The sequence below is a fragment of the Pteropus medius genome, unplaced genomic scaffold, assembly GCF_902729225.1.
Source record: "Pteropus medius unplaced genomic scaffold, Ma_sr-lr_union100, whole genome shotgun sequence".
Lineage (NCBI taxonomy): Eukaryota > Metazoa > Chordata > Mammalia > Chiroptera > Pteropodidae > Pteropus > Pteropus medius.
Genome location: NW_024351731.1, coordinates 5951863 through 5973111, shown reverse-complemented (window position 1 = coordinate 5973111; position 21249 = coordinate 5951863). Strand labels below are relative to the sequence as shown.

At 60.2% G+C, this 21249-nt stretch overlaps 1 protein-coding gene and 1 pseudogene across 1 annotated transcript in view; one reads left to right on the top strand and one right to left on the bottom strand.

Moving 5' to 3' along the window:
- The first annotated feature begins 2973 nt into the window (after positions 1-2973).
- Positions 2974-3092, top strand: LOC120588912 (uncharacterized; annotated as a pseudogene).
- A 234-nt stretch (positions 3093-3326) lies between these two features.
- Positions 3327-21249, bottom strand: part of DENND3 (DENN domain containing 3) — a 38916-nt gene continuing 20993 nt past the window's right edge. The window contains exons 14-24 of the mRNA XM_039846212.1: positions 19816-20337; positions 16601-16860; positions 15835-16005; positions 14653-14782; positions 12364-12471; positions 12043-12182; positions 9694-9854; positions 8397-8530; positions 5454-5572; positions 5158-5295; positions 3327-4986 (exon numbers count right to left, since the gene is read on the bottom strand). Of these exons, the coding sequence (XP_039702146.1) occupies positions 4786-4986; positions 5158-5295; positions 5454-5572; positions 8397-8530; positions 9694-9854; positions 12043-12182; positions 12364-12471; positions 14653-14782; positions 15835-16005; positions 16601-16860; positions 19816-20337 (2084 nt within the window). The 3' untranslated portion in view covers positions 3327-4785. The remainder of the gene's footprint in view (positions 4987-5157; positions 5296-5453; positions 5573-8396; positions 8531-9693; positions 9855-12042; positions 12183-12363; positions 12472-14652; positions 14783-15834; positions 16006-16600; positions 16861-19815; positions 20338-21249) is intronic.

Below are 21249 nucleotides of genomic sequence, written 5' to 3'. Positions count from 1 at the left end.
CCGAGCACTGCCGCCCCGCAGCGTCTGTGCCCCCGTGCAGTCGGTCACTCCCTCCTCCCCCCTCAGGTGACAGTCACCGCGTTGCCTTTTGTCACTACAGTCGCCGCCTTGAGCTCCGTGTACGCGGAATCAGTGTCGTCCTGTGTGATCCGCAGGAATCTTTCGATGGTCCGCGTCACCGCAGCTACCGCCACTTCCCTTGGTGTCGACGGGCGTCCGGTGACATGAGCGCACTGGTCCGTCCCCCCGACCGTGGCGGGCGTTTGGACTCTTCCTCGTTTCCGGTCGCGAACAGAAAGGCTGTGAACATTTGAGGACGAGACTTTGTGGAGACGCGTGTTTTCCTTTCTCTCGGATGTAAAGCCCGAGAGGCCTTGCTGAGTCATACGGCGCGTTCGCTTTTAACGTTATAAAAACCTTTTCCAGTGGGGCTCTCCCGTTTTGCGCCCCTACAGGTGATGGAGGATCGAGGTGCTCCAGCCCCTGCCGGCGTACCTGCGACCAGCCGCCGGTCCCCACGGTGTCGAGGTGTCTCGTGCTGGGGTGACGTGTGATTCCTGGGCCGTTAGCCGTGTTTTTGCGTGTTTGCCATCCATTTGTCTTCACTGAAACATCTAACCTAAGTTCTGTCTTGTTTCTTAGTTGGTTTTTCTTACTGAATGTTAAGGCTACGATTCCTTTATCTGATGTATATTTTGTGAATATTTTCTCCCAGTCTATGAGACACGTCTGCCTCGTTTCCGATTTTAGCGAAGGAATTCGTCTTTCACCACAGAGTAATGTGGCGTTTGTATAACTGTCCTTTATCAAGTTGAGAGAGTTTCTTTTTATTCCTACTTCGCTGGGAGTTTTTATCATGGATGGATGTTGAGTTATGTCTGACTCTATCGAGATGAACTTGTGATTTCTTGTTTTGAGCTTTTGAAGATGGTGAATTATGTCACTTGGTCTTGAATATTTTTTTTATTTATTTTTATTTACGCCTACAGCACCTGGTCTTCCTAGGTGGTCTCCCATCCAAGTACTAACTAGGCCCGACCCCGCGTAGCTTCCGGGATCAGACATCAGGCTTGTTCAGGGTGGCGTGGCCGTAGACCATGGACCGTGGCTCCACTGGGGCGCGAACCCAGGGCCTTCTGCGTGTAAAGCAGACGTGCTCACCGCTACACTATAGAACCACGTCCTGGTCTTGAATATTAAACCAACCTCACATTCTTGGGATGACTGCCACCTGGTCGTAAGGTGTTATCCTTTTTACGTATTGCTGGATTTGATTTGGTCTGTTTTTTGTGTGTGTTGCTGTATCTTGTCTGGTTTTGGTAGCAAGGTGATGTCGGTCTCATAAAATGAGATAAGAAACGTTCATTCTTATGTGTTTGGAAAAATTCATCAGTGAATTCTTTACGTCAGGTTTGCGTCATGTGAAGAATTTATATCTGAATTTCTTTGTTATAAACAAGGCCACTCAGGTTCTCTGTTTCTCTCGGAATGAGCTTCAGTTGTTCGCGTCTTTCAGATTTTTCCATTCAATCTAAGTCGTCAGACTTGTTGGCATCAAATTAAAAATATTCCCTCGTCATCTTTTGCAACAGCTGTAGGCTCCGTGGTGACTCCGCATACAGTGACATGCGCAGGTATCGGTGTGCAGATCTGTGGGGTTTGACGTGGTGTGCACACACCCGAGTAACAAGTAGTTGCGCCTCCCCCCCCATGCATGTCTGTAAATGTGTCTCCTAAGACACTGTCATCGGGCTTAGGGTCCACTCTAATCCAGGATGATCTCGTGATCTTTAACTTAATTACATCTGTAAAGATCCTTTTTCCAAATAAATTCACATTCTCAGGTTTCCGGGGTTAGGACGGGGCCACTGTCCAGCCCTCTGCAGCAGCTGTCACATGTCCACTTGCTCTTCCTTAATGTCCCCACAGGAGCCTGGCCCAGCGAGCAGCCCGGGATGGACTGTCCTCAGCCTCTCCTGGGCCCGGCAGTGGGGCACCCTTCCCAGTTTCTAAACCAGCCCTGCAGGAAAGAAGTGTCTCTGTTTCACAGGGGTTGGGTCACGTGGCCAGGGCCCCAGGCTACCTCCGTTTCAAGGCACAGAAACCCAGAGCTTCCCAGAGTCCTGTGCACCCCCAAGGTCACACTGCCACTGCAGCATGTCCCAGAGAAACCAGCTCTCGAGTGTCCCTGAGCGCTGCCTCAGCCCCTGGGGACCCCCTGGCATCGCCCCGAGGCGGCGGGGGCCAAGGGCGACTCCGCCTGGCCCTTCATCTCACTAAGGAATCTCCTGGAAATGGACGAAAGCCATGCGCTTTTAATTCCAAGGTCACGGTCACACCCAGTCTCGGGTGTCATTTGAGATCAGCTGGTGTGTTCACACCTTCCGAGAACACATCGGAAGACGTTGCCATGTGATCCTCGCAGCTCCCCCCACCTCAGCACCCCCCACTGCTGTCGTGGGGGGGCAGGCCTTCAGCAGTGGGCAGGCCCCGCCGCCGGGGAACGAGCTCTCTTCTCATTGTCTCAAACAGGCTGCAGAGCTGAAATTACACCGAAGCAGACTGGCCTCTCGGTCAAGGTAAACTTTCTTTTGTGCCAGTTTAAGTCAGGTCCCTAAGGCCGAGGCAGGGAGGGCACCATCGCCCCGCTCATGCAGCCAGCCCGCGGGGCTGTCCCGTGACATCGCTCACCGTGGGGCCTCCTCAGTGCAGTGGGGACACCGGAGGCACACGGGCGCCCTGTCCGCGTCAGCAGACCCCACTGACAGAGGAGAGGGCCCATTCACACACGCAGACCCTGCACCCGGCTGCGGCCCCTTCAGGCCCGTTGACCACCGTTCACTCCTTTTGCTTTTATGTAAGTGACCGTGGCCTACAAGCCCCTGCCTTTCTGCACCAGCTGCACTTTCCAGTGAAATCGCTGCCAAGGAAAGGCTTGGAAGTTATCACCCAGAGTAAAGGAGCAAAAAGTCTGTCTACGGCCGCGCCACCCTGAACGAGCCCGATCCCGCCTGATCTCGGAAGCTCAGCAGGATCAGGCCTGGTTAGTACTTGGATGGGAGACCGCCCAGGAAGATCAGGTGCTGCAGGCATAAAAAAATAAAAAAATAAGGGATCGTAAGAGGACAAGGTCCTTGCAATCTGTGAGGTCAACCAAGGGTTACCTTGTCTAAAAAAAAAAACAACAACAAAAAAACAAAAGTCTGCATTAAAATCACTTGATGGCTAGTTAGGATGAATTGAGAGCAAATCCAAGTGGTCCTGTAATATTCTAAAAATCTCCTGCCAGCTAATGTTGGATAAAGTAAGGACATTGCACACTGGTGTTTAGTAAACAACAGTTTATTATCGACAAGGTGAAAATACCTGGTTACATGTGGCATTAAATAATTTCTGACAGACTTTTACTGAAATTTTTCATGTGTTTACAAAAGCAGAACTCAACCTTCTGCCCTTCGCTGCTGGCCAAGCCATCCTTCTAGAAGTTGGGAACACACCCTCTCGGTAAGCAGACTTGGGGGGACTGGGCTGCCTGGCTGTTCCCTGCACCCCAGGGAACACAGCGCCCCTAAACATCGGTCAGTGGTCTGACCTTTCTTAATGGATCCCGTAGATCAAGTCAGAGGCCCGCAGACGCTTCCGACACAGAGCCCTGTTCTGGAGGCCCGAGCAGCACCCCGAGGCCTCGCGGGATGAGTGTGGCCTGGTGCAGACACTGTCCAGGTCCCGGAAGCCCAGGGCCAAGGGCTCGGCAGCCCCTGTGACTGGACTCGTGCTGGGCCCACAGGGGACGGGCCCCGGGCCACACGCGAGCAGCAAGCGGATGCTCCCTCCGTGCCCAGCGACCGTGGCGAAAGGCTCCTTGCTGGACGTTTAGGGAGTGAAACCTCAATACTATAGTAAGAATGTGCAAAGTGTCTTTTTTGCAAACACTTATTTATAGCTAATAAGATCACTTTTTGTTAAATTATAAAGCACCATCTGCAGATACATACACAGCACACACGAGAGGCCAACGGAATGAAATGTACATCGGTATCTAGTGAGAGGTGATCACGTGGCAGCAACTTCACCGGGGAACGGTGACACGGGCCAGTGCAGAGGGGACTTTTTGGTCTGATCTTTGGTAGAAAAAAGTCTCTCTAGGTTTCTTCGTTAAAAAAATTCTGCATTGGTTAAAAAGAAAAAACAGCTTGCCTCAGCTGCCCCAGACCCTCCTGTCCAGGCAGCCTTGTCACAGTGTGGTCCCCTCCCTGGGTAGGCCTCAGTCACCTGCCCTGATGGGGAACAGCAAGGGCAGGTTCAAAAAGGTCACTTAAAAAATACCCGTTCTCTTAGGCTTTGCTGGAAACAGGAAGTCAACGTAAGGCTGTAGGGCTATAAACCTGGTGTTTAGTACGTGTCTGCTGAATGAATGAATGAATGAATGAATGAAGTAGAGGAAAGGCAGCATGAGACGTGAAGTCTGCAGGTCAGATGAGATTTTGCTTAACTGCTTCCAGCTGACTCCAGTGCTGGCCCGGGTTGTGGATTCTGAAACTTTCTACATTAATTTACAGTGTAACTTCGCAGAGGTTCTCACAAAGGTGATTCAGTCACCTGCCTGAGAAGCACCCCAGTCCCACACGCTGTTGGTACAGTTGAATCAAGAAAGTCCGGGAGAGACACAGCCTGACCGCCAGCCCCACCGCCCGGCCGTCTGGAGCCTGCCTGTGCTGGGAGAGCCCCGGGCAGCGGGCTCGCCGGCCTCGCTCGGAGCACGGCCCCGATCGCCACCGACCGCGTTTACTCGACTTTCCAGATGGCGATCTTTCCTTCCTCCCGGCCGGACCCGCTCAGCACGTATCTGTCCTCAGCGGAGCACAGGGTCTTCACGGTGTCGCTGTGGGCCACCAGCTCCTTCTCCACCGTCCTCCGCTCAGCATCGATCACGTAGATTTTCCCTTTGGATTTCCCCTGCGACAGCCCAGTGCCGCCCACCCAGATCTGCCGAGAGAGACGGGGGCACTGGCACACACGGGTCTGCCCGGGAGAGGAGACCGCTCGTGTGCATGGTGGTGCCCCGCCCCACCGTGTTCCAGGTGGCAGGATTCGCCCCCAAACCACACGCGCCTGCCCCAGTTTGCGGGGCTGCCCCGGGCTGCAGGCCCTGCTCACCTGCTTCTTCACCCTGATCATGCAGCTGACCTCAGAGCAGTCCTGCAGGCGGAGCCGCTGAGGGGGCCGGGCCAGGTTCCCCAGGCCCCAGATGAAGACGTCGTCATATCCCGCACACGCCGCCCACAGCTGCCCCTGCTGAGACAGAAGTCACGAGGTGGGGGGCGGCAGACACGCCGCAGGTGCCTTGGGAGGACCCGGGAGCGTGTGGGGGGCGGCAGACACGTCGTGGGCGCCTTGGGAGGACCCAGGAGCATGTGAGGGTGGCAGCCCCGGGCCACGGGCACCCTGGGTACCTCGGGGAGGAGCTGGAAGCCCAGGAAGGCGGTGCTTCTCTCCTGGAAGGTCTCGTCTAGCTTCAGCTCTTGGCAGAGTACACCACTCGTCGTCACAACCACAATGCTGGCACCTGTGCCTGGGGAAGGCCAGAGCTAGGGTGAGTGGCAGGCCAAGTAAGCGCAGAGCCAAAGGACACAAGAACTGGGCAAGCAGTTGTGTGGCTGGGGGACACTGGTCCCACAGGCTCAGGCCGCCCCCGGCGTGTGGGGCCAGCTCCGGTCCGGGTGAGGCGCCTCCACGGTGCTGCCCACAGGGACATCGCGAGCAGCAGCCATTTCACCGGCGGGGAAACCACTGGGACCCAGCGCCCTCGCCGAGAGTTTGCGAAACGTGGCGACGACGCAGCCCCTTTCGGGGTCTCCCTGCCAGGGGTTCTGATCTGGATGCTCGCGCGCGCGCGCAGCCGTCCGCGGCTGCAGAGCGAAGGGTCACGGGGCCGGCCTCCGTCCACGCTCGTTACCCGCTCGCAGAAAGTGTGTTCTGCACACCGCGAGTGCCGCAGGTCACGGGAACCGGGCGTGTGGGGGGCAGAGCGGGGGTGGCTGCAGGACCGTCCTCTGTGCATTTTATTGCATGTACCCTGCCCCCGCGTGAAGCCACTGTGCCAGCGTCGTGGCCACAGGAAGACAGCCTTGTGCTTCGGGAGTGCCATCGGCTGTGGAGGGAACACCAGCCTAGGAAGTGGGGCGCCCCCCACACCGCGTGCTGCTCCAGCTTCCCGTCCAGTGAGTCAGCTCAGGGCCCCCCAGCACTCGGCCTTGACAGAGAAGTGACCCCTCTGCCCTTGGCTGTCCTGAGGATGTGGCAGCTCAGCTGGGTTCTCGGTCACAGAAGGCCAAAGCCGGCCACCAGCCCTCCCCTCACCTCCTAGGCCCGGCCAGATGTGGGGTCTCCTGAGCATCCTCCAGGAGCCTCCGTCCAGGCCGTCAGCCACCCGGACCAACTAGTAAGGCCCCGTCAGGTGCCGCTCCCCCGGACACCCACAGGGTCCCCTGGCCCGACAGCCCCTCCTTAGTGCTGGCCTGCGCTGCACCACAGGACCTGCTGGCAAGGGCGCCGGACACTCGCGCCCTGATTCTGCCTGTGCGAACACATGAGGGTGTGACAGGCGTGGGCGGGACTGACCACTGTCCCCCACTGTCCCTTAGGTGTGCCCAGCACACATGGGGAGGGTTCCGGGGGCCCCCGCCTGCCAGCCAGGAGGCAGAGATGGGTCTGGGAGGCTTGCTCTGGAGGCGGCTCCGTGGGGACAGCCCTCCCTGCCGCCCTGCTGCTGTCCCCTCCCTCTGAGCCAGCTCAGCGTACTGGGGGCCGCGCCAGCCCGTCAGGGCCCCTCCTGGGGTGACTGTCCCTGGCCTCTCACGCCTCCCAGTCCCTGAGCTCACGTGGGGGCTGGGGGGGGTGGCGTTTCACTTCCCAGGTGACCCACGGACACAGAGCTGACGGACCTGCCACAGGAACCCACTGTCCGGGACCGAGCCTGGGTTTGACCCTGAATGCACACGAAGACTGAACTCAGGGGTGCCAGCCGCCTCTCAGACGCAGGCCTCTGACCACAGGTCCTCAAGCAACATCTGTTTGAATGGCATGAGGTTCACCTCACAATTGCAGAAAATACTGCATTCGACAGCAGCCGCCCGAGGGGCAGAAGGAGGCGAACGGAATTCACGTCACCCCGTGAGCGCCGAGGGCAGAAACACAGCCCTCAGAGCTGCCGCCACAACGCCACACAGAAAAAGAGCTAAAAGGCCAACAAAGAAAACTAAACAGAAAAGATACTCGGGCCGAAAGGAGAGACAGACAGACGGGAGCAGGCGAAGCGGGGCCACGGCCGAGCGCGGCCACGGCGGCGGCAGCCAGAGCACGCGGTGACGGGCAGGGACCCTGAAGAGTCAGGGCGATGTGCCAACAGCCAGTGGACACGGAGAACACGCTCAGCGTCCTTCGCCATCAGGGCCATGCGGTCACACCACAAGGAGCCGCCACCTCATGCGCACTCGGGCGGTGACGATGAGAACCAGGTTCTGGTGAGGCTGCGGGGCCGGGGAGCGTGAAATGCCACAGCTCTGGAGGAGAGCGAGCTTCTCAGGTGGTCGACGTGGCCCACCACGTCTGCCCACAGGAGAAGTGGCCACCAGGCCGTGGTCTCGGACACGCTCCTGGGGCTCGGAGCGTCACAGACGGATTCGAAACACTGCGCTGACTGAACGGGGCCGGCAGAAAGGACACCCGCGTGGGGCCTGTTTATAGAACGTTCCGGAACAGGCAGCGCAGGCCCCCGTGACAGCAGTCAGCAGTGTTCCCTTTGGGTGGATGGCAGTGCTCTGCATCTTCACTGCTGGGCGATGATGGGGCGTGTGCTTATCAGACCACAGCAAACTGGACATGTCTCGTGCCTTCTGCCCTACGTAGAGTATGCTTCAATTGAAGAACGTGGCGGCACCTGTCGCCGTGTATCCAGCGTCCGCCAGGGGAGGACAGAGAGCCTCTGTGTCCTCGAGGCTCAGAAATGCAGAACAACAGGCAGCGTCTGGACCTCCCGTCACACCCCTGGCGAAGCCGCCCACCGAGTGGGCCGGCTGCCAGCAGAGGTGACGGCAGCCGGCGGGGGCGAGGACGCGGCCCGGGCCTGGCGGGCTCGCCCTCGCTGCTCGCCAGTGCCAGCGCGACCTCCTGGGGGCGTCGAGGCTGCGTTCGCACTGCGAGCAGCAGGCGTCCCGTTCGCTGTGGGACCGCGGGGGAGGTGTGGGGAGCCTGGGGGAGCAGCAGGCTCGGGAGGGGCCAGAGCTTTAAAAGACAGCGAATTTTTACATTGCAGACGCGTAAAGCAGAGGCAGCCCGTCCTGTTCGCTCTCCCTGGAAAAGGGGGCTGGCTCCCATTTTGACGACAGGGGACTTACAGCACCACAGGCGACCGCCGTGCAGTCTGAGGGACGAGAGCCCGCCGCTCGGCAGCTGGAACCGGCTGGTCACCCGCAGCGTGCTCACGTCCCATGCCAGCACGGTCCCGTCCACGCTGCAGGAGTACACCTGGCTGGAGGTAGAAAGTTTATTGGGTCCTTGAAAACACTGTGTACATTTTAATCCAAAAACGAACAAAGTTGCCATTAAAGCTTCCGCGACAGTATCGATGTGGCAAAAATAAGTTTTGAGTGGAAACGCATCCGCCGCAGCGGGAAAGGCAGGTCTGTCTCTCGTGGCCGTCGGCTGCCCTGCACACGTGAGCTAGAATCTAACCTCCTCGCGGGGCCGGACGGGGTACACACGCGCCCCAAGCTCAGGCTGAATAACCAGCACAGGTGTCGCGTTGGTGACTGGCAGCTGCAGGGTGGACTTAGACCTGTGCAGTGCACTGCCCCTTACCTTCTGACGGTTACCTCTTTGTGTCCACCTGGACTGGGCCTGAGGACAGATGGCCCCTCTGAAACCAAGCTAGGGAGCCAGGGGGAGGGTGGCGCAGAGGGGAGCAGCAGAAAAGCTTCAGTCGTGGCCACCTGCACCAAGCACGCCTCATACACTCGCTGAGCTGCTGCTTCCTCCGCAGAGGGAAGCGGGGACCCCGCCTGGTTTTCGCGTCTGCCCCGGCACCTGCTGAGTGCCAGGTCCTGCACGAAGCACGGGGCACACAGCAGAGAGCAGAGTGGACGTGGGTGCCCGCCCGGGGAGCTGACAGTCTTGACGCGGCAGAGACAGCACATTGGCAAGGTAAATGCACCTGGTGGGGGGCTGTACTGTCCCCGGAAAAAGAGCTGCCAGAGTCCCGACCCCCTGGGCCCCAGAGGGCGACCTTGGGTGGAGAGACACTGTCACAATAGTATCCACGTTCAATGACGTCAGCAGGGGTGGACTCTGATCCTGGACGGCTGGCACCTCCAGAGGAGGGGAGCCCTGGACAGAGACGGGGGCACAGGCAGCGTGCCACGAGAAGACGGGGCCCTGGCGGAGGGGTCTGCATGCCAAGGACCGTGGCCAGACCACCAGAAGCCACGGAAGGCCGAGTGCCAGCTGCCACTGACCACCCTAGTGATGCCCGGACCTGGTCCTACAGGACAGCTGTGCTGCTCCGTGCCGGAGACCAGACCAGACAGGAGGGGCCCCGACTCCGCGTTCCCAGCCGCCTGCTGCTGCAGTCTGCAGCCCCCTCCGGGAATCTGCCCCGCCCAAGTCCCCACGGCCCCCTCCCGCAGAGCCCAGCACCTGGGTGCCTCCGTCCTGTCCGGCACCACCAAGTCTGTGACGCTGGCGCGGTGGTCGGTGAGTTGCTTGTTGCAGGACATGCTGTGGATGTTGATGATGTAGATGACGGAGTCCTCTGAGCCGACCCACACCTGGCTCTGCTCCACCGCCACCATGCAGGTCTGCAGGCACCGAGAGGACCAGACAGAGCCCGTCGGTGCTCACCCTCGGCGTCCCCGGCCCCCCACCCACGTCCACGAACTCGGGGCCTCCACTCCTAGGGGACAACAGTCAGGCTCCCGCGAGCCTCTGGTCACGTTTCGTCAACCAGTCAACACACAACCTTGCTTTCTGCGCGCTTCTGCTCAGACACAGTATTTCACGTAACCCGTCGATTCACTAACGTTGAACTTGCGACCGACAGCACGAGAACTCACGGCCGGACAAAGCCGACCCGACGTGTGTTTTCCCTGAGGCTCGGCCCGGGCGTCCCGCTGCGCGTAAGGAGCGCGGGCCAGCTCCGTGCCGGCCGGCCAAACGCAGACCGCTGGTGGAAAGTGTGGACGTGGGACACCCAACCGCAGCGCCGAGGACGGGAAAGGGCGCGTGTCTGCACCAGGAGCTGGAAGTGTCACCGCGTCCACCTGGCTGGGGACATGCGTGCTGGGGAGCTCACTTTCCCGCTCTGTGCCCGTGCGTGCCTGGAAAACCATGAGGACCCGGAGCGTTTTGGGGTTACGGATTTTACCGGGTAAGGAATGTGCAGATGCGGGATCTGCACACGATGCTGATAAAAGCGCCAGGCTCAGCGCGGCCAGCTCGAGCCGCCAGTTCGCGCGGCCAGGCCTCCAGCACCCCGAGGTCAGCAGCCCGGGGTCACGTGTAGACTTGAAAGTGGAAATTACGGATAAAACACTGCAGAGTTATGAGAGCCATGTGAACGTGTGAGCACAGCCCCGCCTCCTGCCCGTCCTGGCCAGGCCCCCGGGTCCCCGAGCCGCTGTCACCCAGACGGCTAGTGGGCACCTTCGTTTTGATTTCGTGATTGCCTTTCCCGTCTTCATCTGTGATGAGTGCAGCATTTTACCGGTAACCGAAATGTCTCACGTTTCCAATACAAAAAAAAAGCACCTTTCAAAGAGTAGAAGTCCCATCGCTCCTTATCTAAGTCAGAAGAAGGACCTTACACAAATTGAGTTTTAATTTTACCAATAAAGTTAGAAAAAGGTGCTAACTTGCTAATTTCAGAATTAACCACTTTCAAAAGCCTTTTGGAGGCATCTACCTGACAATCGAGATAACTTTAATCAAATATCTTTATTAGCCCAAAAGTATCGAACTACTTTGAACTGTAAATTTCATAGGAGGCAGGATTTTCTTGGGATAGTTATCCCACTTTTTTTTCCTGTTGAATGGTACAAAATATACCTGAAACTAGTAGGAAGATATTTTCAGGTAACAGGGATAACTCGCAGCTTTGGCTTAATTGGGGGGCAGACTTCTGATTTTATTTTAACTAGGATTTTAAAAGTTATCCTATGAAAAAGTCTCTGAAATGCTTGTAACTAAAAATCAACAAAAAAATTTTAGGAGAATGATTTCCTTAATTTTTCTTTGCTTTATTTGGTCTAAAGCATTATTAGACTTTTATAAATATTTGGATTGCGTGTATCTTGGGTCCTGTTACTTTATCAGAAGCTCATTGTTTGCTATAGGAGGAAATAATTTAGCAACTTCCTGGTATCTGGCTAAAATGTACAGTCTGCCATTCAGCCATTTAAGAATGATCTGCATCCCCTCAGCAACGTGTACTTGAACTCACGGTACGGGTTTCAGTTTTGAAAGCACACACGGCCACAGACCGTCACCTGTCATCACCGATGGGCCACAGACAGCAAAACTGACACCTAATCCTTTGATCTGTTCACTTTGCTAGAACGTTCTTTTCATGTCAAACACGAAACGAAAAAGTTTCACATCACAAGAGAAGGGTGCGAGGGTGACCCTTAGGGGCTCCCTGGGGACAGTGGCCTCCTACGCCCTCCGAAGCCCCTGAGGAGTAGGGTGGGGTCGTGACAGGTGCCCTGAAGTCACCAAGTTAGAAGGTGGCCAGAAGTCTGGAAAGTTCCAGGAGTGGGTCCTTTCAAGGCCCTGGCCCCCGTGGGTGCCTCGTCAGAGAACGGAACATAAGAGATGCTCAAAGGCAGGTGCGAGGCCTTGCGGAGCCTCCAGAAGCGGCGCTGAGGGCTGGATGTCTTTGTATTGGGGGTCGCTACAGGTGTCAACCTAACCGGCCTGATTTCGAAGTGGGCTGTGGGCCGTGGCCCCGCACGGGGTGACCGTCCGCCCTCCACAGCTCCGCGGACTCACCAGCGTGGCTGCGCCCACTTTGAAGCGCTGCTCGTGAACCGTCCAGGACGAGGCGTCGAACACGACCACCCGGCCTTCGCTCAGGGCGCACCACAGCTTGGGGTGCGCGTCTCGGACCTTCTCCGCCGGGTCGAGGTGCCCTGGGGAGAGGAGCAGTGCAGACCGGGTCTCAGAAAACCAGCGCCGGCGGCACGCGGGCTGGGGCTGCCCGGGCACCTGCTGAGCGGCCCGTTCCGGTCGGCCGGGGCTGACGGTGAGCAGTCTGGACCCGTCAGACGGCTCGCGCCCCGGCGGCAGCCGGCGAGGAGAAGCCCCCCGTACCTGGCGTGTACAGCAAGACGTCCACGGCGCCCGGGGAGGTCTCGCCCGCGGAAGGGTTGATTCTGTGCTTCAGCGTTTCCGCCGTGGTCTTGGGGATGGCCAAGGGCACTGAAATGTGGACACGGTGTCCGTTCGCGGGGCTCGAGGACGCTGACGTCACTCAGCAGCCTCGCACACTCCGCTCGCTCTAGAGCATCAGTTTGGGGTGAAACTTCGTAGTTTGTGAGGGGGGGCGCTCTGCGAGCAGACGTGAAAGCCCCACGTCCTTCCTCGCGCTGTCACTGGCAAGAGGGAGCATTTGTCAAATGACCTGCACGCTGTTGTTTCGACACAGCTCTTTCCCGAGTGAGCCTCGCCACCTGACCTCCGTCCACGTGCAGTGTCACGTGGCAGCTGCCAACGGGGGACCTAAAACACGCCTCGACGACTTAGTGCTCCCAAGACAGAGCCGAGGGCGTGGACCGGCCCGTGAGCACGGCTTCCGAACCGCGGCCGCGAGTGTTCTGGGCCGCAGCTGGGCTGTCCCATGTGCTGTAGGAGGCTTAGCACCCCGCCTCCCCCAGGAGCAACCCCCAGCCCACCACACACACACACACACACACATCAATACCACCTGCGCACATCAATGACACACACACACAATGTCACCTCCAGGCCCTGCCAGGCACCTCCTACCAGGCGTGGGCTGCGAAGCTTCTGAAAATTTAACAACTTTTAGCATTTCCATGATACGTGACCCCAGGGTCAGGCATCCAGGCCTCAGCACACTCACACACAGGGGAACAATTCTTGACTTGTAGCACAGGTGGGACCGGGGACACAGGACGATGGGTCCCCCTCTGCTGCGCAGAACCAGGTGGACAGCAGGTAAGAGGCACTGTCCCCTCCCGGGCGTTGTTTACAGAGGCGAGGGAACGCTTTTCTGTAAACTGACAAAGATCAGCCGGCTTTGGCGTGATCTCAACGGCTGAAACATGCTTATTTGATTTCGTTCCTGGGATAAAACCCGCAATCAACGCCTGGTTCTAGGGCCGCTGGGAAGGGCCACCCCAGCAGGGTCCGTGAGGACCAGAGCACCCCGGCTGCGCCCAGGAGAGGGAGTCTGAGACAGGAGCGAGACAGATCACAGTAAGACACAGTGAAGAGCAAGATGCGCCAGGGGAACGAACGCGTGACAGGTTCGTGTTTCTCGTTCTGGGGCACCCTAAAAACCAGAGTCTCTGAGCTCTGCACCCCGGAGAAATGAACACACACGTCCACACAGAAAACGAGCTCGCCGGCTGATGCTGGGTGTGTGCCCTGCCCACCACACAGCGGGAGGCTTCGGCCATCAAGGACCGAGTGCTGCAGGAGCGAACCCCGGAGACGCTCCGCTCCGCACAGGGACAGACGGCGCGTGACCCCACAGGCGACATGTCCAGAGGTAGGCAAGTCTATGAGATGAGCACGTTAGCAGGTGCCCAGGGGCTGGGGCGGCTGCTAGATGGTGCAGGGCTTCTTTCTGGGGTGAAGACGATGTCCTAAAGTCCATCGTGCTGGACACCTCTGGGTGTGCTAAAACTCTGCTCTGGCCGGGTAACCGTGGAGCAGTGACTGATGCCAGGGGCCCTAAGTAGCCCTCTCCACTCTCCACCGTGCAAATCACGGGACAGCTGGCTTTAGCAGATCAAAAGCAGCGACAACGGTGCATAACGTTATTTTTGCCCATGTGCTGTTTCCTAGACCTGAAAACCCTTCCACAAACAACGGAACTGAGCCGCCAGCAAGCGTCTATGGCTTCCGAAACGCGAGGGCCAGGGTTACGTCTGCAGGCAGATCGGCCAGTTCCAGCCTGGGGAACCGACCACGCAGAGAACAAAGCGGGGAACGCGGTCGCCGGGGCCTCCACCGCTCCCTGAGCCGGGCGGCCGCGCACAGGGTCCCGCGGCTTTACAGCGCGCGGGCACGCGTCCGCGCACAAGCCGCTCGGCGGCCGTCCGCGAGTTTCTGCGGCACGTAAAGCAGCCAGCAGATGCTCCGACGAATACCAGGCAGCCTGAGCGGCATGAGGTTCGCAGCGCGTCCCGACAGGCGAGCTCCGACGTGCGTCGCTCACGAGAGAAGGAAAGGGGCGGAACCACGTGCGAGGTTCAGACACGGTTAAAGGTTCAAAGACACGGTTAAAGGTTCAAAGACACGGTTAAAGGTTCAAAGCGAAGGAGAGAGAAGTACCGGATCTAATCGATGACTGTCACCTAGATAAAAATCAGACACATTCGAGACGCCGCGTGTCAAACACGTGCTTCTTACTTTCGCTCTTCATCTTATCGAAGTAAGACAATTTGGAGGCGGCGTAAATGGCCCCAGGAGACTGCAGCGTGTTCACGACGGCGTCCATCAGCAAGACGTGGGTCACCGCCTGCTGGACATACTGAGGGTCCTGCGGGGGGGGACAGAGCGCCTGAGAGCGCGTCGCAGCAAACGACACTCTCGGGGTGGGGGGCGCCTTTCTCAGAGCAGCGTAAAGAGCTGGAGTTTGGACGGGATGTCGCGTCGTCGTTTTTCTCTGAGACAGATACCGACGTGGGGTCAGCAAACGTTTCAGGCTCTGTGGCCACACGCTGTCTGTTGCCTGCCCCCTGGGGCATGGGTGTGAACGGGCGTGGGCGGCATGGGCGTGAACGGGTGTGGGTGTGCACCAGCAGGACCCCTGCAGACCCTGCCGTGGGAGTCGGCACACCTGGGCTCACTGGTGCTGGATACACCCAGCGCAAGGGTCCGGCTGTCGGAATCCGGCAAGGACCAGTTCCCGCCTCGCTCCATCAGGCGCTCGCTCAGCGTCCGGATTGAGCCCCCCAACCGAACCCACATCTCAGTGGCAGGTCTCCTGCCACGGGACCCTCGTGTGGGCCGCAGGCGGTCAGTGGACACCGTGCAGCTAGGCCCCTGTTCGCGCTCCTGGCCCACTTCGTGAGGGGCTCCCCTCTCTCGCCTGCCCTCATGTCCTCCCCCCGTACCTCTGACCACCTCCTCTGACCACGAGGCTTAATTTGGACCTTCCCTTACTTCGGGCCACATGGTGGCTTTGGGTACACCAAAGACCCCTGGCACCTACACCTAGGCCCATGGAAGGCATCCAGTGTAGCCCCTGCCTGGACCCCAACCCTGGGGTGGGAGGGAGGAGGGATCCTCAGCAGGTGTGCCCAGAATACCCAACTCGGACCTGCGGGAGGCCGGGCCCCGCCCCCTGCTCCTGGACGTCACCAGAGTCAGGGAAGTGAGGTGAAGGGCGCACAGTGGCCGCCACCACGGCCCAAATAGCACCCCGCCTGCCCCTCGTGCTGGCCACACATCCCCAACCCGCGAGGCCCAGGGCACCCTCTCTGCCTGCTGTCAGGGCCTGGTCTGGTTCGGCCTGTCTATGGGGCCGAGTGTTGTCACAGGGCCACGTGTATGGCAGGTGGGGCGGGGGGCGGGGCATGCGTCCCAGACCTTGTGGCTGTCGGCCAGCTTCCGCCCGGCCCACATCTCCTTCACCATCAAGTGCCACAGGTCACACTCCCTCCTGAGGCTGGCTTCGAAGACTTCTTTCTTGGACACCATTTTAATCTTTAACGTGGGGATTCTGAGCAGCAGAAAGGCCACTGTGGTGCTCCTGACTTCCTGTGGAGGCAGAGGGGACGTGAGCACAGCGACCCAAGGGCCACGTCCTCATCCACGCTGAGGGGACCTGCCAGAGTCCTTGGGGCCTGGCCCAGGGCCGGGGCAGGTGGGGGGCGGGAGGGGACGCCCCGGCAGGACAGACGAGGCCCTGACGTGGCCCTGGGCCAGGAGGGAGAAAGGGGAGAAGGGAAGGGCGTCCGTGGGACCCTGTTCTAAGACACGTGTGACAGCGGCCGGGGCTGAGGGCTCGGTGTCGCCCGGCAGACCAGAGGAGCCGCTGTCCACACGTGGACGCGTCACGGCGTTTAAGGGCGGCCAGTCTCTCGCCTCCTTCGACATTCCTTTGTTCGGAATTCTAGGGGGCAGTCCGGCGAAGCCGGCGTGGGGACGAGAGAGGAAACTGGGTCCCCTGGGTGCAGGTCTCACTGCCTCCCTGAGGGCCGGCGGCGATGCTCACACGTCCAGCACGCCGTGTGAATTTGGAAAACGAGTATCGGGCACAAGACGAGTCACAGTCGCCATCCGAGTGTCCTCCACAGGGGAAGGACTGCTCTGAGCCGGGCGGCAGACGGCCGTGACCCAGGGGTGCCCGCACCTCGATGTCCCTGAAGGTGGAGATCTCCGTGAAGCCGGGCCGGCCCTCCGCCAGCAGAAGCAGGCGCTTCTGGGTCATGGCGATCTTGCCCACGCCGTGGTTCGTCCTGATGGAGCTGGACAGCTTGTACACACACTCGTGCTTGTCCAGGTGCTCCACGACCTCCGCAGGCAGACTGATCTCTCGGGCCTCTGCTTCTGTCTCCTTCCAGCACGTGTAGAAATCTTTGAATGTTTCCGGGTCAATCAGCTTCTGTTGTCCTGAGTGTCAGAAAGGAGAGTCAGAGCCACCTCCGTGGTCTGCGTTGCCCAACACGGCAGCGTGTCACCGAGCAAGGTAGCAGGACCCACGTCCCCCTGGGGGGCACCGGGGAGTTTCTGCCCTTCCTCAGCACCCCAGGTCCTGGGGTGGGCACTGGACCCGGCCCCACCCCGTGTGTCCTTCACAGCCCGTGGCCCAAGCCAGGTGGTCACAGCGACTCTTAGGACATCGGGGACACTGGGAAGGGACTCTCTCCTCATGGTGGCGAAGACCCGTGTCACCACTAGAACCAAGGGTGACGCCCTGGGGCCCTGAGGGGAGCTGGTCCTCGGATGACACTAACAGTGAAGAGCCCGGATCCTCGGTGATGCGCCTGTGCCTCTGGGTCAAGCCGTGCCTGAAGCCGGCCTATGTCGGGATGTTCTGACCTTCATCGTTGCAGTCACGCCAAGCGTGTTCCCAGACCGGCCGAGGCGTCACGGGCCTCCACGCACACAGTGCCCCCGCGTGCCCGGACCAGAGAGCCACCCCGTCCAAGCCCCGGCTAAGACGTCCACGCTCAGCCTTCCCTGCCCCGACACTGGCCATGCTCCCGGCCGGACCCAACCCCTGAGGAGGCCGGCGCTGCTATCGGCTCGGCCCGCATCAGTAAACTGCGGCGTGCAGAGGAGGCCCCTGCCGGCGAGTGCGGAGCTGGGCCCGGAGGCTGCGCGGACGGCCCCACGGCCCTGTGTTCCTGCATCCTCCCCGCCCGGCTGTGCAGCGTGCTCCCTATCGATGTCGGGGGTGACAGTTATCTGTGGAAGCTGACATCACGGCAACCAGCTGTGGGACAGCCCGCGAAAACGCTGCGACAGGTCAGGAGAGGCGGGAATTACTGATACTGGAATTAAGAACGGAAAAGCGATGAGACGCAGCCCCTGCAACACCTCGGAGTGTCCACCAGAGGGCGCGCGCCGGCGCGCTAACGGCTCCCAGGGGTTGGAAGCGGCTTCCGCGTTTCAGATCCAGTCACTGGATCCGAATGGAAGAGAAACGCAACGGCGGGGTGTCTGTGTGTTCGTGCATGTTGTTTTAAATAAGTCACCAGAGAAGACGAAGCACAGGGCACCAGCCTGTGCCCAGGTGGCCTGGAGTCCCCGGGCTGGGCGGCACCAGGGAGCCTGCAGGTCGCGCCCCAACCCCCCACTTCGCAGCCTCCCCCCATGTTAGACACGCCACCCAGAGCAGCGGCCTCCGGCGGGCGCCGCGGTCCACACGTCCTGGTGGTCTGGGCGGCTTTAATCAGAAGCATCTGCTATTTCACTTGGACGAAAGAAAACGCTTAGTCTGACGAACTGGGCATAAAAAGGTCCCAGCCACGGGAAAATGAGAGAGGACGTGACGGAGAAACACACAGCACTTTGTGAACACCGACGTCAAGACTCCTGAATGCAGAGCCCGGAGCCAACGCCCTATCCCCTACCGTCACCGACCGTCCCGCTGTCGGCCCCAGAGGAGTTACCGGGAGCAGGCAGAGTGAGGCCGGTGTCGCCAGAACCCAAACAGCTCCCCTCGGGGACAGACGTGGCACTGGGCCTCAGAAAGCCACCCTCCCCTGGGGAGGGCAGGCAGTGAGAATAGGGTCCTCAGGCAGTGGAAGGTGACGGTCACCACATGACCAGCTGGGGTGTGGACACTGCACCACCAGGCTGCAGAAATGGACAGTGCACACACGAGTCCACTGTGCAGCCGCTGCCCACGGGGGCTGCCATGCACACTGATGGCCGCCATTCACACGCACACCCAGGGCCATGGCGCACGCCCATACAGAACACGGATCCTTCATTTCTAATCCTGCGTAAAGATGCCAACTGTTTGCTTCCATGCTGTCGGCCACACGCACCTTGTGGTGGAGGCGATGTCACCGCCAGAGCCCCGAGCTCCCGCCTGGCCGTGCAGAAGGCCCCCAGCTCTGGGCACGTGGTGACCGTCACCTCCCACTGCCTGGGGACCCTCTTCTCACTGCCCTCCCCCGGGGAGGGTGGCTTTCTGAGGCCCAGTGCCACGTCTGTCCCCGACCCACGGGCGAGGTCGCCCCACTCGTCACATGGGCAACCCTGAGCGCTGCCCACACACGCCTCTTCCAGGCGGTGCACCCACCGTGGGGGGCGAGTCACTGCCAGGGTGGCACCTGCCACCCCAGCCAGGCTGCACACGAATCCTGGAGAAGGTGGGCCACATGTCCCCCCGACACAGGCAGCCTTCTCGCCGTCTCTGCATTTGAAACAGCAAAGTCGCCGAGCAGCGCCTGACTGAACAGGGTCTGGCATGACCCTCGCCTGCCACGACACTGGATCCTCGTGCATCCACACAATACACGGTGCAAACGGCACTGAGCAAACGGCAAGCATGGCCCGACGTGCACAGAGTGACAGCTCACCTACAATTACACGCACAAACCCACGTCCTGTGTCACCCGGCCGTCTGTGGGAAACCCACGGTCAGGAGGAGAGGCTGCGGTGGGGACGGAGATCCCTTTGAGGGTGGGGGCAGGGCGTAAGGGGTGCTGGACAGACGAGGGCGGTGACTGGGAAACGCAGCGCTGGACGCGGGGGCTGGCGTCTGTTACGCTGTCCCCGTGCCCTCGTGTGGGTCCGACCTAGTCCAGCTGAAGCCTTTGTCCCACATGGATGAGGAGGGGCCGTCACACAGCGAGTGGACCGCACGGGACAGGAGCAAACCTGCAGGGCCTTCCTGGTCCCCCCTCAAACGTCCCCAGACCCTACCCCCCGCAAAGAGCTCGGGTCGGAGACCAGCCGGGGCAGCCTGTGCCCTGCTGGCAGCAGGGGGGGCAGGGGGGAGGCCCGAGCCCGGAAGGCAGGCCCTGCCCCTGCTCCTTGAGCAGCCAGGACGGTGGCAAAGCCCTCCCACTGCAGGGAGCCACCTGGCCACTGGCCAACCTGTCCCCTTACCTACAGTCAGGGCCTCGAACAGGCGGCTTATGATGCCAGCATCCTTCACGATGCCTGACTCCTGGACCCGCTGCACAAACTCATCCAGCTGCAGGTGCGTCTTCGGCAGCTCGAAGTGCTTCACACAGTCGTCGGCCCGGGGGGCCTCTCCGGGCGGCTCCAGGACGTCGCTGATGAGCCTCCTCAGTTCGGGCATCTGCTCAGCCTGGGCTCGCTCGGGCCCCGACATGGACTGCACCGCCCGCCTCACCAGGTCGGCAGGGAAGATCCTGAGGTCCGTCTTATACAGGCTCTGGAAGTCCAGGAGGGCATCCAGCAGCTGGCCCTGCCTCAGGAGGATGAGGCCCCGGAGGTACAAGTACCTGGCCAGCAGCGCGGAGTTGCCAGGTGTCCTGGCGCCCATGGCCTTGCTCAGCTGGGCCACGCAGTCGCAGTGGTAGGCCTGGACGCACTGGCCCACCAGGGGGAAGTGGATCTCCGGCATCTTGAAGGTGAACATCGGCCTCGGGGGCACCTCCAGAGCTGAAGGGTGAGGGGGAATGAGCAGGTGGTCAGCAGACCCAGAAAACAGGCCCGTGCTCCCCACCCGCCCGTCACGTGTCCGTCTGTTTCCACGCAATAGGTACAGTGTAAAGTGAGATCTGTGCGCCAATTCCGGAAAGCTCCATGGAGCGCCCCGCGGCACCCTGGGAATACTGATCACTCTATCTGCTAAAGCTGGCAATGCAACATTGAAACATCTGGCCTTGAGTGTTCACGGGAGGGCTGAGCCAATGCCCGAGCCAGGACGGCCTTGCCTGGCCGGGCCCAGCCGTGTGAAATCAGTGTTTCATCTTAACAGCCACTCATGAGGCTGCCACCTGTCCCCGGGCACAGCAGCTGGGGCCAGAGCCACCGGCAGCTCCTTCCACAAACACTGCCCAAGGGCCTCCCAGGTAGCCAGCTTCCTCCTCTGCAGGCTCCAGGGCACGGGACAAGGCCAGCCCTGCAGGTAGGCAGCTCACCCCGGGGAGGCAGGGCGAGGAGGAGGGCGGGGTGCACAGGGCTCAGAGGAAAAGGCGCCCCTGGGTTTTACAGAAGGCGACGGTGACCCTGCCCGGGTCACACAGCCCGGAAGCGGCCGTGCAGGGACGCATGCCCAGCGGTCGCCTCCAGAATGCCTGCTCTTCCAGGTCCCTTTGTTTAAAGGACACCTGGTGGGGGGGGTCCCCTCATTCAGTCTCCAGAGACACTGGCGGCCACCAGGGGGCCCACACGGCTCACAGCACCTGGCCTCACAGTCTCCGTCCACTAGGGACGGAGCGAGACCCCGTCCTGGAGCTGCGCAGAGAGGGTTCCCGACTGTGAGTCTCCGATGTCACACGTCACACGCTTGGCTGCAGCTCACACACGTCCAAACGTGTTATGTAGCGATTTATGCCCCGAGGACACGCC